General features: G+C 38.9%; 1 protein-coding gene across 5 annotated transcripts in view; it reads right to left on the reverse strand.

The window, feature by feature from the left end:
* Positions 1-16,796, reverse strand: part of KATNIP (katanin interacting protein) — a 66,296-nt gene that overhangs the window by 35,903 nt on the left and 13,597 nt on the right. For 4 of the 5 annotated variants that reach the window (XM_074840403.1, XM_074840404.1, XM_074840402.1 and 1 more), the window contains 6 exons: positions 15,318-15,467; positions 13,095-13,258; positions 10,896-11,008; positions 10,322-10,436; positions 9,710-9,916; positions 5,496-5,636 (listed from right to left, as the gene is read on the reverse strand). In XM_074840403.1, the coding sequence (XP_074696504.1) occupies positions 5,496-5,636; positions 9,710-9,916; positions 10,322-10,436; positions 10,896-11,008; positions 13,095-13,258; positions 15,318-15,467 (890 nt within the window). Of the gene's footprint in view, positions 1-5,495; positions 5,637-9,709; positions 9,917-10,321; positions 10,437-10,895; positions 11,009-13,094; positions 13,259-15,317; positions 15,468-15,940; positions 15,992-16,796 lie in introns of those variants that run through there. The other variant, XM_074840406.1, reaches the window with a different exon arrangement.

The following is a 16,796-nucleotide window of genomic DNA, read 5'->3' on the forward strand; positions in this document are numbered from 1 at the left end:
CTCCTTTCTGCCCTCTACATAACATGTCCATCATGTGGAGTCTTTAAAGACTCTCTGTTCTTTCCTTATTTTCATGGAAACTGAGAAGTTTTTCATGAAAAGTGAGAAGCTTCAGTTTCATCCCTCTTGCTCATCTCCTGGATGTCAGTTCTCCTGGAATACTGATTTAAATTTTCCTCTGCTCCCAGCCTAAACCAGTTACTCCATCACCTTCAAGCACAAGTGTCTCCAGTTCTTCACTACTGTATGCGCTCTTTACAGCTTGCAAGTCTTTATAGCTTCCTTTCTACTGCTTTCCAAATAATAACATGTATAAGGCAAAAAATGTAATATGGACCCACAGAGCGGGAAAACCAGAAGGTGCAGGCATAACAAGAAAGCTGTGGTTGAGGGAGAGGAGTAGGTGTAGGAATGCAAGACACATTCCTGATACATTCCTGATAGAAAAAGATAACCTTCACTAACTTCTCAGAGAACAGCTGTAAACCCAGTTTAATTGGCCATTATGTCATGGCTGCCTGTGTTACTCCTAGAGTATCATAAAGTGCTATATGTCTGTACTGATGCATTTGGCCATAAAATGTGATATTTTTTCCCCTTGAACAAGGACACTGCTAGATTAACATAATTGGGGATCAAAACACTTTAATAATTATATATATTAAAACTAACTACATGACTTTGCCTGAAATTATGATGGGGAAGAGAAAGACCATCAGGATGCCCAAGTAATGTTATCTTTTGAATCTCTGTATGTCTAGACTGTTAATGTCCTCCTTAAATGTTAGAGATATTGGATATTCACGGTTGTATTTGGGATAACTGCAACATTACTACATGACAGCCTAGCCTCCACTGCTGTTAGGAATACTCAAACCTTAGTTCTGTATTTTTACCTGGGAACAGATATAAACTGCATGGAACCACAGAAATATAAACATGTATATTTTGAAAAGTATTAAAATCAGCAACCTCTTAAGGACAGCATGTTTTGAAATGAATCTCACCAGTACTGCAGGAGGACATGTAGACAGAGAAAACATCACAAAATGAGATGGTGGAGATTATTCTCCCTGAAAGAGGGACAGTCAAGCACAGAAAAGGGCCAGTCACTTCAAAATTACTATTCCACTCAGTGTGAAATGAATTCCCACTCTCTGATGTTTTGGAATGTCTGGGATAGGTATTGTAGGAAGCAAAAGAGGTGCCCAAACTGCATTAAGATGAACCAGCCAAAGGTACAGACATTTCTAGGACAATAAAGACAGCTGAACATGGGCAGGCATTAATCATAAAATCCCAAGTTAGAAGGGACCTCAAGGATCATCTGGTCCAACCTTTCCTGGCGAAAGCACAGTCTAGACAAGATGGCCCAGCACCCTGTCCAGCTGAATCTTAAAACTCTCCAGTGTTGGGGAATCCACCACTTCCCTGACGAGATTCTTCCACTAGCTGATTGTTCACATTGTGAAAAATTTTCCTCTTCTGTCCAATCAGAATCTCCCCAGGAGTCACCTGTACCCATTACCTTTCGTCTTTTCCATGTGACTCCTTATAAAAAGGGAGTCGTCGTCTTCTTTGTAGCCACCCTTTCAATACTGGAACATGGTGATGAGGTCTCCCCTAAGCCTCCTCTTCTCAAGGCTGAACAGACCCAGTTCTCTCAGCCTTTCCTCACACGGCTTCCCAGTCCCTTGATCATCTTCGTGGCCCTCCTCTGGACCCTCTCCAGCCTGGCCACAGCTTTTTTGTATAGCGGGGACCAAAACTAACACAGTGTTCCAGGTGTGGCCTGACAAGCGCTGAGCAGGGTGAGATAATGACTTCTTTATCTCTGCTGGTGATGCCCTTGTTGATGCAACCCAGCATCCCGTTGGCTTTCTTTGCCGCTGCAGCACCCTGTTCACTCATGTTGAGCCTGTTGTCCACCGGGACACCCAGGTCCCTTTCCACAGAGCTGCTTCCCAGCCAGGTAGATCCCAGCCTGTGCTGCACTCCTGGATGATGTTTTCCCAGGTGCAAGACCTTACACTTGCCCGTGTTGAACTTCATAAGGTTCTTGTCAGCCCACTCTTCCAGCCTATGCAGGTCTTCCTGCAGGGTGGCTCTTCCTTTTGAGGTGTCCGCTTCCTCACCCAGTTTGGTATCGTCAGCAAACTTCATCAGGGTACACTTGATCCCATCACCCAGATCACTTATGAAGATATTAAATGACATTGGGCCCAATATCGATTCCTGGGGGACTCCACTTGTGACAGGTTGCCAGTTTGAAAAGGAGCTACAACCCACCACCCTCTGGGTGCAGCCTGGCAGAGAGTTCCCCACTCACCACACAGATCACTTGTCTAGACCATAATGCATCAGCTTCTCTAGGAGAAGGCTGTGGGGAACCGTATCAAAAGCCTTGGAGAAATCTGGGTAGACAATGTGCAACCCTCACCCCACATCAACCGAGCAGGTTACTCTGTTGCAGAAGGCGATCAGGTTTGTCAAGCACAACTTGCCCTGGGTGAATCCATGCTGGCTCTTCCCAACCACATGCTTTATTTGACTTGTGACAGGCCCCAGGAGGATTTGTTCCATAACTTTCTCAGGGATTGAAGTAAGACTGATGGGCCTATAATTTCCTGATTCTCCTTTAAGCCCTTCTTGTAGATGGGGTGACATTAGCCTTCTTCCAGTCTTCTGGGATGTCCCCCAATCTCCACAACTTCTCAAAGATTATGGAGAGTATCCTCGCAACGACATCTGCCAGCTCTCCTAACACCCTCGGGTGGACAACATCAGGGCCCCTTGATTTGTAGGGGTCAAGCTCCTGTAGTAACAGCTGATAGTTCAGAGGAACCATCTATTCATGAAGAATCGGTAGAAGAGCTAATGAAAATCTCTTGCACCAAAATTCTAAGCAGACTGAGGCTCAGGGAGGAAAAATATGAACAGATCTCAGGGACTCCAAGAACAAACACATACAGACACAAGACTAAGAACTGCTCTTTTTTATTCCCTCCCACTCCTCTTCTGAGCTTCCAGTTGCTTAGTGATCAGATGTGGTGGGAAAGACTGACAGAACGGTTAGCTTCCCTAGTACCACTGCTGAAATCTCCTCGAGCACGAGGAGGTTGGAGAAATTCCTTCCTCGTATGTAATTCTATCAGGAAGCCACCCTGTAAACAAACACTCAATACTTCATCCAAAGCAGGTCTTTTAGGAAAAAGAAGAATAATTAGAATGGCACAATGTCCAAGAACAAGCAAGTAGGTATGATCAGTGTCAAAGAGAAAAAAATGAAAGATTTTGTGAAAATAGTTCTACAGTTTCTCTTGATGTTCCTTCCCAGCTTGCATCTTCAGCCCTTACAGAGTGCCTGCTGGGCTAGTGCTCTCCTGTGAAGCAACAGTGATAGCATTTCTGGTCATTTCAGTGGTATTTGTGCACAAAAGACAAAGCTTAAAACCGGAGGCACTTTTCTGCAAATTACACCTGGACAAAGGACTTGAAGTTGCCTCTGCCTGACTTCTCGCAGAAGTGTGAAAAAGAAGGAGCAATAGAAAAGAAGTCAGGAACTAGAAGGAGAAAGTTCTTCTATAAACCCAATTCTGCTGGAACAAAGCTGCTACATCCTTACAAGCAATGCACCCCAGTGACAGTCCAGCACTGAAAAAAATCTCAAACTCAAAAAGAGAATGGACATGAACATACACACAGGGGGAACAACGCATATAAGCAACTGCTTGAAGAAGAAAATTATCCAATTGGAAAGCAACTAAAACCTTCATGCATTGAAGTACTAACTGCATTCACAGATTTGTGAAGACTGACAATGGACATTATACTGGATCCTATGAAAAGAGTTTTAATAGCATCAATTAAGGATGCAGTTTCAAGGCTGTAGCAAGTATTTACAAAATGTCTGAATATTTCAGACATTTGAAAAGAACTGGCTGCCTTTACTTACATTTGATCTCTTCTTGCAGACTAAAAATAACCTCCTCTTTCACAGACCTCATCTGAAGTAAATAAAAGCAAGATGAAGCATTCTCTGAGACCTTCCTTGTAATTCAATGAATCAAGGAATCTATGACAATGATGTAATCTGACTTTTACGGCTTCCTTCAGACATATTTTTTCTACTGCCAGACTCAGGTTCTAAAACTCAAACATACAGAAGTACTGGCCTGAATTAATTTTTTGCCTATTTTTTGAAGAAATACTTGGGGACCTCTCACTTATGTGGTTTTTGATGGAGAGAAGGAGGTTTAAATGATTACCAAAAAAACACACAGAAACCTGGCTCTGGATTTACATTAGCAGGAAGAAAAATGTTAGCTAACTGTATTTTTGGGTTTTATACTTCTCAGACAAAACTTCCTCATAAAAAACCCCATAGAATTAGGCAGAACTGCTTTGTATTATTCTTTCATCTTAAGGATAATGAGACATTTCTTTAGTCAGTGTAGACTGCTGCACTGCCACCAAAATCCATGGGATTATACTCCTAACAGATTTTACAGTTTGTCTCATAGAGGTTTATTAAAAAACAGTGCCTTGAAACACAGAAATACATTTATGTGTATTTCCTGCATTAAATTCAATAGGTTTGGTAACAAATCGTATTATTACCTCCAAAACCAGCAGTTCCTCTCGCACTCTGTAATGATGATGGAACATTCTGTAGCCCACATTTTAATAGAAAAAGCTATTAAAATTCCAGAAAATAAATATACATCATGTTATAGTAAATTTGTTTAAGCTGTCCTTTCCATGGCCATTTCCGTACGTATAAATTACCATATGTGCTTATATAAGAACATGGATGAGAGAAAAACCAGAGGGATAAAGCCTCTTATTTATAATCCAGGACAGCAAATCCTCTTTGATCCAGTACCTGGGATCTTTTTCTTAACATTGCAGTGTACAAACAAGAATAATTTTCATGGCGACATTCAAACACACAAACAAGAGACCATCTGCCATGAGATGTCTCTCTTGTAACACAAGATTACTTGCTTTATTATGAACACACAGTTAGTATACTTTTTAATTAAAGTGACAAAACTGAAATCGAGCAACAGCCTACCTATTTATACTTATATACATGAGAAAATACATATTTAAACATATATTTATTTATATTGTGATAAAACAACTGAAAGTCCTGAATATTAAGATGCACTTACCTTTATATCTTTATTTCTCACCACAGTAAAGGATTAAGTGACAGAATATGCAAGCCTTTTATTAGGTCTTTAGAGATCTTTAATAGCTTTGAAAGAAAATGCTCATTGTGCCTATGAAAACGTGAACACTTACATTGCTGCCGCTTACCATTAAGACAAAAGCAAATTTCACAGTAGACGTGGACCCCTCCTAGCTCCCTATTTTATTAGAGAAAATCGTATCTACTTTTATTTCATACTTTTGGAAACAAGATCAAACTGAGTTTCCCTAGGCAAGGCAGAGCACACATACAGAGGAGTTGAGAAAAGACTACTTACACTGGGAATTGTTGTGTTGTAATTCCAAATCTTGATCTTGGATATACCAAAGTCACGTGACCGGGTGGGATTGCGGATAACGAAGTACAGTTGGACGGGCGGATGGAAAGGGCACATCCAAAGGAAGCTTTCCTTCGTGATCTAAAAACACATAGAAGTAGACTGTCACTAATACCCTTTCTCCTAAAGCAGGATATTTTAATTAACTCACCACCCCACAGAAAAATATACGTCGATTAGAAAGTAGCCATTTAATAAAATCTACTACGTTAAGAGCAAAACCTTAACCTCATTTCCAAACAGGAAATCCGACTCTCCTGCCTGTAAGACAGCTCACAACCACCTGACAATTAGATAAAGGTCAGCTGCTTGCTGTCCCAGTAAGACATCTGCATGCTCACAAATGACAGGCAGCCTGCCATGCTTTGTAACTGCAGGGTCAGAGCAAGCCCAGTTTATTTTAATCAAACTGATCAGCTTTGCAGGCACTAGAGGGGATCACTGAGCACAGTGGACACTGTATAATCATTTCACAATTTTTTAAAGTGCTTACACTTCTCTTCTGATCTCTAAAGAAGGGAATCTCATAGAATTTTATTTCACTGCCTCTATTTTAAGCAGGCTTTGCAGACAACTAATTTCACTTATGGATCTATTCCTTAGGGCAATATATAGGACTTGACACTTGAAATTTTCTAAGGTATCACAGAAACTTCCAACATGAATTTTATAGACAACTGACAATCAAGACATTTTAAAGTACCAAAGAATGCTTAATTCTGGACACTGTTCAGAACTGCTACCTCTACATGTTCTGAAATGGAGGAAGAGGATGTGTGGCAGCTCAGAAAGAAGCAAGGAGTAAAGCGTTTCAGAATCAAAATGTCAAATATTAATATACCTGATGTCAAATGTTACCCCAAAACAGAGATGAAAGAGGGCAGACAACATTTCAGTGATTCAAGATTAGCAGATAAATAGATAAATTAGGTCCCTTTGTATTTTCAAGGATACAGAGTACATATAGTCACACAATAGATATGCAAAGTTGGTATTTTTCCATATCCTTTCACTTTGAAGTGAGACTTTCAGTTTTTCCTGAAGGCAGTATCTACAAAACTTTCCTACTGAGTACTTTAGATGTGTGCCTAATGATGGTAAGGACAGAGCTCTGCCAGTCTGTTCAAAGATATCATAAATAGATCGATTTCACAGAGCGGTCATCTTTGTATTCCAAGCTCTGATGGTTCACGATATCTCTGCCCCAGAGGCCTCTCAAAAAGCTTTGGGAGACTGCTGTTGCTTTGAATGTCAGTTTTGGGCATAAACAGCCATAAGAGTGCCAGACAGGTTTAATCCTTTCTATATTAAAAAAGAAAGAAGCCTCTTAACATCAAAGAAATGAAGGGTAGGCCTCAACCCAGTGTGAACCCAATTTCAGGATCAACTTCAAAGCTAGATCATGTTACTGAAGTCATACTATGTACAAGAATGATTAAGAAAAATCATTTCCCAACAGCAGACAACATCTGATGAGCAATCATCTCCAGACCTCTCAAGTCAGGACCTGATGCCCTAGAAATCAATAGGTTCTGGTGTGTACTGAGATAGTGCCAGAAGTGCCTTCACAGGAGGGCACCAGATTTCAGCACCAAAATGGACTCTGGAGAGATCAACAGGTCTTTCCAGAGGCATATCAGAGCTAGGCCGAGTATTGTGTCTTGAGGGAGAGGCAGCTGTAGAGATCATTTTGTCTTTCAGTGGAAGTAACTGCTTAGGACTGAGGATACACAAACTCACAGGTGTTACAGTCTCTGTCAGTACGTCAAAGACATGACACCAGAACCTGAAGGCACCTTGATGAATCTATGCCAAAACTCACGAGACTGAGGACTCTAAAGTTTTACCAGTAAGAGTGATGGTGATGGCTTTGCCTTCACATGATGTACTCGAGTCTTGAGTTACTGTTTTTACAACTAGCAGTGAAAAATCTAGCCCAAAGGTTCTTTGAACCATCAGGGTGAACCTGATATATCAGGAGTAGGAATTGCATTTGAACTGGATCAAAGGAAAAAAATGGAATGGAAATCTTTGGTCTTAGATTTTGTGGGTGACTGGCCCGAGACACGGCTTTGTGTGGGCACTGAAGGTATTGCTGATGGAGAGTAAAGGAAGGCTCAAGCACTGTGCAGAGGAATGATGTGGGTCTGAGGGTTCATCATTGTGAAGAAATAGCTTTGTTAGACATTTCTAGAATTACAGTTACCTATCTTTGTTATTCTGAGGTTTAAAAGACCTATATATGCATGTAAGAATCAAAAAGGTTTACAGAAAACAATTTCAGTGAAATGCCTAATCTATGTCTTATTAAGCATTAGATCCCATCAGGCACTATTTCCTTAGCTGAGAGCACCTGATGTTCTGCCAGGCATTTTTTTCTTTTACAGCATATCACACAGTACAAGGGAGGACACAATTTAATTGTTCCTCTTAACAGTCTGCAAGGGTAATAAATAAACTAATAAATAAATAAAATCCCTGAGAGTATGTCTATTCTCAAAGACTAACGTACATCTAAATGATCAGAGATGGAAGTGTTTTAACCATGGTAAAGTGAGCTTTCCCCAAAGTAAGTTTTTATGTTGTTTTCATTCTGTTGAAAGTATTAGTTGCTCGGAGATTCATTAATTTGAGGTTTTTTTCTAATGCACCCAAAAGCTTTTCTGTATGATCTGAAATGTACAGAAACTGGAAATGCTGCTTTGACTTCTGGAGGAGTCTGCAGTTCAGTTATCACATATCCACATTCTAAGACCACATTCCCTGTCCAGATTGCATCTTCTCTCACGCAACACCTTTCCAGCTTCAAGAGAGATTACAGTGTCACAAATCAAAGGAATATATTAATCAATGAAATATTAAACCTCATTACTTAAGAATAATGGGACATATAAATACATGAGAAATGCTGAGAATAACAGGTTTATAATGGCTTAATGAATATATTACTACATAATTTACAATTATCTAGAAAGTCTGAGAGTCACTACTGCTACTACTACCGAGTGCCATCTGCCAGGGAGCATGGCCTATAAAGGAGAATGGGTATTTATGACACCCAAACTACAATTTTCAGGAGACAGTAAGAAAGATGTTTCAAGTAAAAATATTTGTATGGAAATAATACTCCATACTGAGTTTCAACTAAATTTCAAAATACTGCATATTTGCCTTCTTTCTATTTTCATTCATCCTGCAAGCAGAAAAGTACCACTAGCATGAAATGAGTTAGAATCTATATTTTTTAATAGACTAAGTCATTTAGCATCCTCATCCAGTGAAATCATACTAATTTTTACTAGAATCCTAGATCTGAAGGCCCATGGAGACAAAGGACACACAGTGAATGTGCAGCACAAATGAAATTATGTGTGTCTGAAGGACTATGGACATTTGCTAATCTCTTCAGTAGCATCAGAATTTCATACCAGTCGTCTTTTGTCCACTGTCTTCAGTATGTAAGCACCTCATGTCTCCTCATCTTACTATCTCACAGAACAGCCATGAAATACTTTTACCGTGCCACACATTTTTCTTAATCTCTTGTTCAAAACTACTTACCTACATATTCTTATTCTTCCATGATTATTCCCTAGGTAAAAGGATAAGACAGGGGCAGGAGAAAATAAGCATGTTTCCTTCTTAAATTTACTTAAACTCATATTGAACATCTGGAAGAAGTTAGCAGTGAAGCTCCTATACCTTCAGATCACAAGAATTACCAAAGTTTATCAGCAGACATACTGTAAAAATGTGAAATCCCCTGTCTTTAAAGTTTTGTGATCTCATTCTACAGACACTATGATCACACTACAATACTCTAAAAACCGAGTGTGTTCTTTCATCCAAGACAATACCACAGAGCTAATACATAAGGAGGCAGAGTTAAAGCTGCCTCCTTCCAGTTGCTCAGTTAAGTCAGGCAAATTAATCCAATTCTGTTCTAAAACAAAATTATAACTGAATACCAACATCTTGGACAGGAAAGCTGGATTTGTTACTAATAAGCAATATTAGTATTTTTCTTAATTATCAGATTGTTGTTATGCAAGTCAGGTTCAAAATGCAATCACGTTTCTAAACAAAAAACCCAGTGATAGAATATTAAAGAAATATAATGAGAAATGTTCCCATCCAGGACGAAGCTGTCTTACATTTAAATTCTTATTGACCAAGCAGCACAAATCCCCTGGGTTGTCAGCATTTCGAATGTCCACATCATGAGGAGACACAAATATCTTTTCGTTGTATAAATCAAAGAATTCCACCTCGCTCAGGCCCACGTTTACTGGATTTCCCCAGTTAGAAAGAAGTTCCATAGTCACATAAATGGCATCATGTACTTCCATACTGGTTGTCATCTGGACCAAAACAAAATATGGCACAAACATAAGTGACAAAACAATAAAATGTGGACAAAATAAAGACTGCTAAGACTACAATACTGACGAGTCAAAAGCAAAAAGCTTGCAAACTCAAGGCTCTGTGGATGACATTCAATCATTCTGGGTTCCACATCAACTAATAAATCTATGGCAGTTTAAGAGAAGAAAACTTATCACCCTCTTACAAAGCCTAAGGAGAACACAGCTCTCTATTCTTTGTCTGATTCCTTTGTCATTCTGATGAACAAGGGAACGGTAATAAATTCTCTTCTCTTACCCCACCATAGTTGTGGGGCAGAAGCAGTGGCATACAGATTATTCAATGTATTTTTATTTCAGAAATACTGGGAAGCATCAGTTATGGTGCATATATACACAAACCTTCTCTCTCAACATGGAATCTACTTCCAATTTGTTGTCAGACAGGAATATGTCATTATCACAGGCAGAATGGCTCTCAGGCTCCGGAAGGACTTTCAGAAGTTTCTTCTGTTGTCTGGAACATACATATTCATTTATGTGTCACTTCCTCATAATTCTTGTATTTTTAAGAAACAGTTTAGTTGGTGGGAAGCTGAAGAGATGATGGGATGAACCCACACACCCCACAGAAGAATCTCAGGTACCCCCACACTGAATTACAACTGTTGCAGCATCCCACCTTAGACACACAGAGTTGGGTTAAAAGACTGGGCTCCAGTTCTCAGCTGGTTCTGAGGCAGTCTGGGAAAGTAATACATAGGTGACACAAAGACAAACAGAGGGAGATGCTGGCAGTTCCCTGAACCACAGAGACTGGCCCAAGGCTGGAACCTTCTCCCTGATTTGCTACTACTTGCACGATGTCTCAGGTGTCTAGAGATTATCAGGTGTAGTGGTACTACACTACACCTGGTGGTATATGGAACAATACCTCTTCAAAAAAGATAGCTAGCCTTGAAGGAAATATATATACCTGCTTCCAAAAGGACAAATTCTCTCAACAGCTTTTGTGACTGCAGTCCTTGTCTTTCTTTTTTCTGGAGGTTCAGCCATTGCAGAAACAACAGATGAAACAGAAAATTTCTTCTAAGTAAGAAAAAGATTAACATGTTTCATTCACATTGTTCTCAACATACCAATGAGTATCAATCTACATCTCTGGAATAAATAAGCTGAGCCCAGCTCTGGTCTCAGTTAACCTTCACTAATCTGTAACTCTACACTAAATTAAAGTACATTTAACAGAATTGATCTTGATTTGCAGTGAAAGATGTGAGCTTGGAGCTTGATCTTCTATGTGGAAGAAAAGTAATGTAAAAGCATTCTCTGATGACTATTTAAAAATATATATATGTCTGAAATCTCATTGTATACATTTGATAGGACTCAGAGTTGGCCAAAGCTTTGGCACAGGTCTGCGTAGACTTCCTCCTTCTCCAAAAAAGGATCATACAGACTTTTAAACCCAAAAAAGCTCAGGTTTATTAGAATAAAAATCTTGATTTATTTTTTTAAATATCGAACTATCAGTAGTCACTATCTAAGAGAAAACAGAGGAAAAGTCCTGCAGTTCTTACAGTGCTATGGGCTCTTTCTCTACCTGTATCCCACTTTGTAAGTATATCCTGCTCCCTCTGTTATTTTTCCTAAAAATTTGTTGGTAACTTCTGTCAGAGACACAATACTCAGCACAGTGAACAGCTAGTCAGATGAGGAATGGCAGTCCTTCTGTTCTTAGGTCACTTCCATTTCTGTAATTTTTGAAGAGTAGGACTTTAAAATGCTTAGAAGTTAATTACTTTTTCGGTATTAAAAATCCTGCATTGTTACACGTTTAGATACCAAAGGCCAAGTTCCACATTCCCTTAATTATGTAAGAAAAAATAAATTACTTCTGGGAGATCCCTTAGGTCAGCTCTAAGACTGAAAACTCACAGTGGGTTTTTGAAACTCTGTCTCAAGTGTCAGGGTAAAATTACATCTATTTTAAGTATTATTTTATTATTTTTCATTTAAGCACAACAATGTTAAAATTAGTCCTAATGTTAGCAAGAAGATATATCATGTGAGAATATTCAATGGAATTTGTTCTCTCAATCACAAAGCTATAAACATCTCAAAAACACAAGGAATAAAATTGAAAAGTTGATCTAGATGGTGAAATCGTATGTAAAGTACTTACCTATATTAAAAGAACATTCTCACCTTTGTTTCTAACCAAAACTCCCCAGAAACCTAATGCTGGCTCAGCGATGACACTGGATATATATTCATCATAGCACCAACTCACAACTTCAGGGAGCATCAGCTTACGTTAAAGTAGTCAGCTGTCTTGGACACCCAGAATTCAAATGAGTAACTCCAAGAATGTCTAGGCCTCTCTCTTTTCCTTCCTATAAAAATGAGTCTCCTAAACACCAAACTGGAAGCAGACTTTGAACCCATGAACACTGTCCATATCAGATAGTTTTGTAAATTTCAGTTTTTGCTCAAATTTCTTTATGTACTTTATTTCTGTTAGGAGAACTGAATTATTGGTAATGCTCAAAGTTTAGCTAGGATTGTCAACACAAACCTCCTTATTCTTTAACTTAACAAGGAATAATGGTCTGACCTGAATCAGAAGGGCACGGATTTTTGTTGTTTTCTTTGTTTATGAGTTTTTAATTGTTTTTAAACATGGTTGTTGGAGCTAAGAGATGTACATGCATTGCTGCAGAAAACCCACACTAGCTCCTCCTCACTAAGAGCTAACAGTGCATGACAGCTCTGCTCCAAAAGCACAGCATGTATTAACAGGGAGCAGTGCCCATATTCATGAGTCCAGTAGAAAGGCAGGATTTATTGGTATGGAAATCACACATTATCTTGTCTAAGAAACTTCCAGAATAAAAATGCCTCAACCGGGCCTGCAGCTGTGCATTTGACTGTATAGACATATCATGTGACTGGTCTATCAGCTGCTCAGTGATCCCTGAAATCAAGAGAGAGTTGTGGGATGCCAGCCTGAGGAAGCGGATTAAAGAAAACCACCGTGTGGAAGAATAATGCAAATTCAGTTACACTTAAGAGGCATCATCATTCATTCATACACAATCTTAATGTATAAGAGATTGTAATTCATGGAGTTTTGCTACTCGATCTAACAGCCCTCTTCTGTATTTTGCCATACCTTTTGAGGGCTTGTCGAAACTGTCTGCCTTTGCAGATCTCTCTGCAAGACTTCATTTTCAATTTGCACTGCTTTAACCACAGCTGAAACCGAGAGATCAGGATCCTTCTCACACACATTCTTTCGAGTTGCTGAAAGTGGTCTTTCTGGTCGACTTAATGGTCCTGCCACCAAAAGAAGGAAGGAATATTCATTTGTGCAGTCATACAAGTATGGAACATTACAGCAGCATACATTTGAAACATCTGATTTAGTTACTGACACAGGGCTTTACTAGCAGTCTGTAACCATCCCAAGTGGGGCTGAATTGCTCCAATTTGGTTTTATATTAAGATTCCGGGATGCATCTACTGTAGACAACAGCTGAAGCAGTATCATAAGAGGAGGAAAACAGATAAATGAGAAGCATAATTTTTATGCGTTAAGATTTTTTGTAATTACCTTGTTCCAGTATTTAATGTAAATGCCTTTTAACAGTTCATTGAAAAAGAAGTATATATAATTTCAGCACACCAGAATTTTTCAGTGTATCTGGGGTGTTCAGCTATTTTGGAGGAATCCCCAGAGTGTTCTAGCAAAACAAGGGGAGTCAGGACTTGCTATTTGCAAGGCAAAATAAATGACCTTATCACTTAAGTAGTCATCAAAATGCCCATATGCATCCCAATCTTCCCAAACATCACAGACAAATCGAAACATCACAGCCTATAAACAGGTTTAAAGGAAAGGAAATAAAATTTAACGATAGAGGATCTGAGATTGGACTAAAAGAGAAGCAATGGTTGTATTCAAGGACTTCAAAAGTCAAGGAAAAAAAAGAAACCGAAGTTGTACAGACATTTAGATCAAGTGAAGATATGGATGAACAGGCTGATATGCAAGCGTGCTCAAAATGCTGCAGTGAGGTTTACTAAGCAGGAGAGCAAAATGGTAGTGGATACTAGTAACACGAAGTCTACCTTGAAAAGACAGGAAGTTAAAACTGAACTGAGATTTGCATGCATTCACACCCTTTAAGCCCTATGCCATCTATACTCATAAAAACTTTCAACAAGCATTGGTGATCTCTGCAAATACAGGACAGAATAAAGTCCTTTTTATTTTTCTGAACTATACCACCCCCTGAAATGAAATTAATTTAAGGATTTAAAATTAGGACAGAAACAGTTCTAACAAGCATTATTATAATCTGAGAAAATGCTACACACATCTTTGGAAAGTGGTCAAAGCAAGCATCTGCTCAGACAGATGGTGGGTGAGGGTCTCAGAAGCTACAAAGAGGATTTATTCTGAAGCCAAAAAGAATTAGCTTCTTTTCCTCAATTTGGTTTTCTGCCAATTAAGAAACTAATATTTTGACTTTTCAAAACGGTTCACTTTACTGTTTTCTTGGGACACATCTGGATTCTGCTCTTTTGAAAAAAGTGTCTTAACCACACAGTATGGTAAGTCTGAAAACTTTCTCTCAGACCTTTCAAAACTCAAGTTCATCAGGCTTGTTCAATTAAGGACTGTGTTGAAATAACAACTGCATCCATGATTTCAGGCCCTAGATTTGGGGTTTAGTTTTTGGCTTTTTTTAGCCCAGGTGAAGACCACATCTTAGCAGCAGATCTGTAGAATAAGCAGCAGTGCCTTCAAAATGGTGTTCTCCAGTTCAGGAAAAACATTTTCCAGTATGGTACTAGATAGCAGCATATCTACCCCAGCACTGGAGACAGATCTGCAGTGTTCAAGGTGTAATTGGAGTACAGGCCCAAGCAGCAACAGAGCTAGTTTTGCTGTGCTGTGGAAAACTATGCCTTTATTGTTATAAACGCATTGTGTTAAAATCTTCCACCAAAGTGTCAACTGCTGATTCTGAGAAGATGCACTTCTCTCAATACCATAGGGAACAGATCTCCATGAGGAAAGTGGGAAACACAGAGAAAGCACAAGGACTGAAAGGGAGAGGAAAAAGTCTTATGCTGTAGAGGAAAAAGAAAAGGAAGGTAGCAAAGATGTAGCAGAAAACTGAAGTATACAGGCTCTGGACTTTCTCACAATTTTACTTAAGTCAGAACACTCAAGGTGGTAAAAACAACAAAAAACCTGACCAAAAAAACACCAAAAAAGACAACCGTTAAGAAAAATCACGACAGATGTACTAAAATTACATCTGAGTCAGAGGAGGAAAATGCAAGAAAACTCTTCTTATTGAGATTATATATTCTTATTTCTTACTAGAACAAATTCTTTCATGTCTTTCCTGGTGCAAGAACTCAGCAGATAGTGGCCGAGTGATTTTATTTTTTACCAATATCGGTCTGACAGGAATGTACATTTCAGCATTATCTTTTCTTTTTGCCGAGAGAACTCGTAGTGGCTTCACTTCTGCAAGATAATAAGGGAAAATAAATAATCAACTTCAGAGATATTTAGGAGCAGTCAGCCAAGGGAAAACTTATGGGATCTTAACGGCTAAAATGTTGCCACTTTAATTATGCTGGCATAGTTAAAGTGATAACCTCCATCCTCCCTCCCTTTCACTGATACAGTTCTGTTGATGTAGAAGTACACATGCATGACTTGCACTGACTGAGTGAAACAAAATAAAATACTTCATTATAAGGTACCAATATAATTCATCTGTACCAGATATTTACCTGCATTACTGTCAAGAAAAGCCAAAATAAATAAGAAGTCCTGAGTCACTTATTAACATCATTATACCAAAATAAATTCTTAAAATACAGACTAAAATGTTGTCTTACTTAGAAGTTTCAAAGGAGGATAGGGTTGCCTAGAGTAGTTCATAAGAGTATTTCTTCACTTTTTTATTTGATACCTCCTTTTTTATTTCATACCTTGATTTTATTTAATACCCCACTGTTTGCATCACAGCTTTGAAATTCTCTCTGGAAAAAAAAAAAACAACATGTACTCTCCCAAAGATCTTCTCACTGCTGCTCCATCCCTTGTTCCTATCTCTTCTTTTGCCACCTCTCCCCATTCACACTCCACTCACCTCTATGACGAGAGGAACACTCCTTTACTCAGTTTGTTCAAAGATTGTTCCTCTTAAATTAAGCAATTAACTATGGATAAGGAAAAAGGAAAAACCAAAACCAAATCCCAAAACCAATGAATGTACCTGAAATGAGTAGGGAGGGAATTCTGAGAAATACTGAATTCAGTCTGGTTTCTGCCTGACCTCTCTACCTTTAACAAGCTAAACATCTTTGAGACCTAGTGACTGGTTTTGGGTTTGGACATTGAGGTCTCCAAAGGAGAAGACCTGACAAAAAGAAGTGTCTCATAGCCAGATAGATATGTTTTCTGCAATTAATACAGCTTTCATCAGGGCTGAATAGCACATGCTATGACAACAAGTACCCAGCACCCAGGATGTGAAACGGACGAAGTTGAGACTGGGAAGATTTGGCCACCTGGATTACCGCAAAAACAATTTAAAAATATACTAAAAAAAAGTAAATATCTCTTGAGAAATCTCAGACAGTTTGAGACAATCTTAGTTCAAGTGTTTAGACCTGGTGACGTAAGTGCATTAACCAGGGCTATATGTTTGTCTTTGCAAAAAAACTTCTTAACATAGTAGTAAGAGGATGCAAGTCTCCCAGATTAGGAGATTAAAACAACAGGTTTGCTGAAGAGCATGAAAACTCACGAAAGTATGGAGTCACCATTAATGATTAACCAGCA

This window comes from Strix aluco, chromosome 15, assembly GCF_031877795.1.
Source record: "Strix aluco isolate bStrAlu1 chromosome 15, bStrAlu1.hap1, whole genome shotgun sequence".
NCBI lineage: Eukaryota > Metazoa > Chordata > Aves > Strigiformes > Strigidae > Strix > Strix aluco.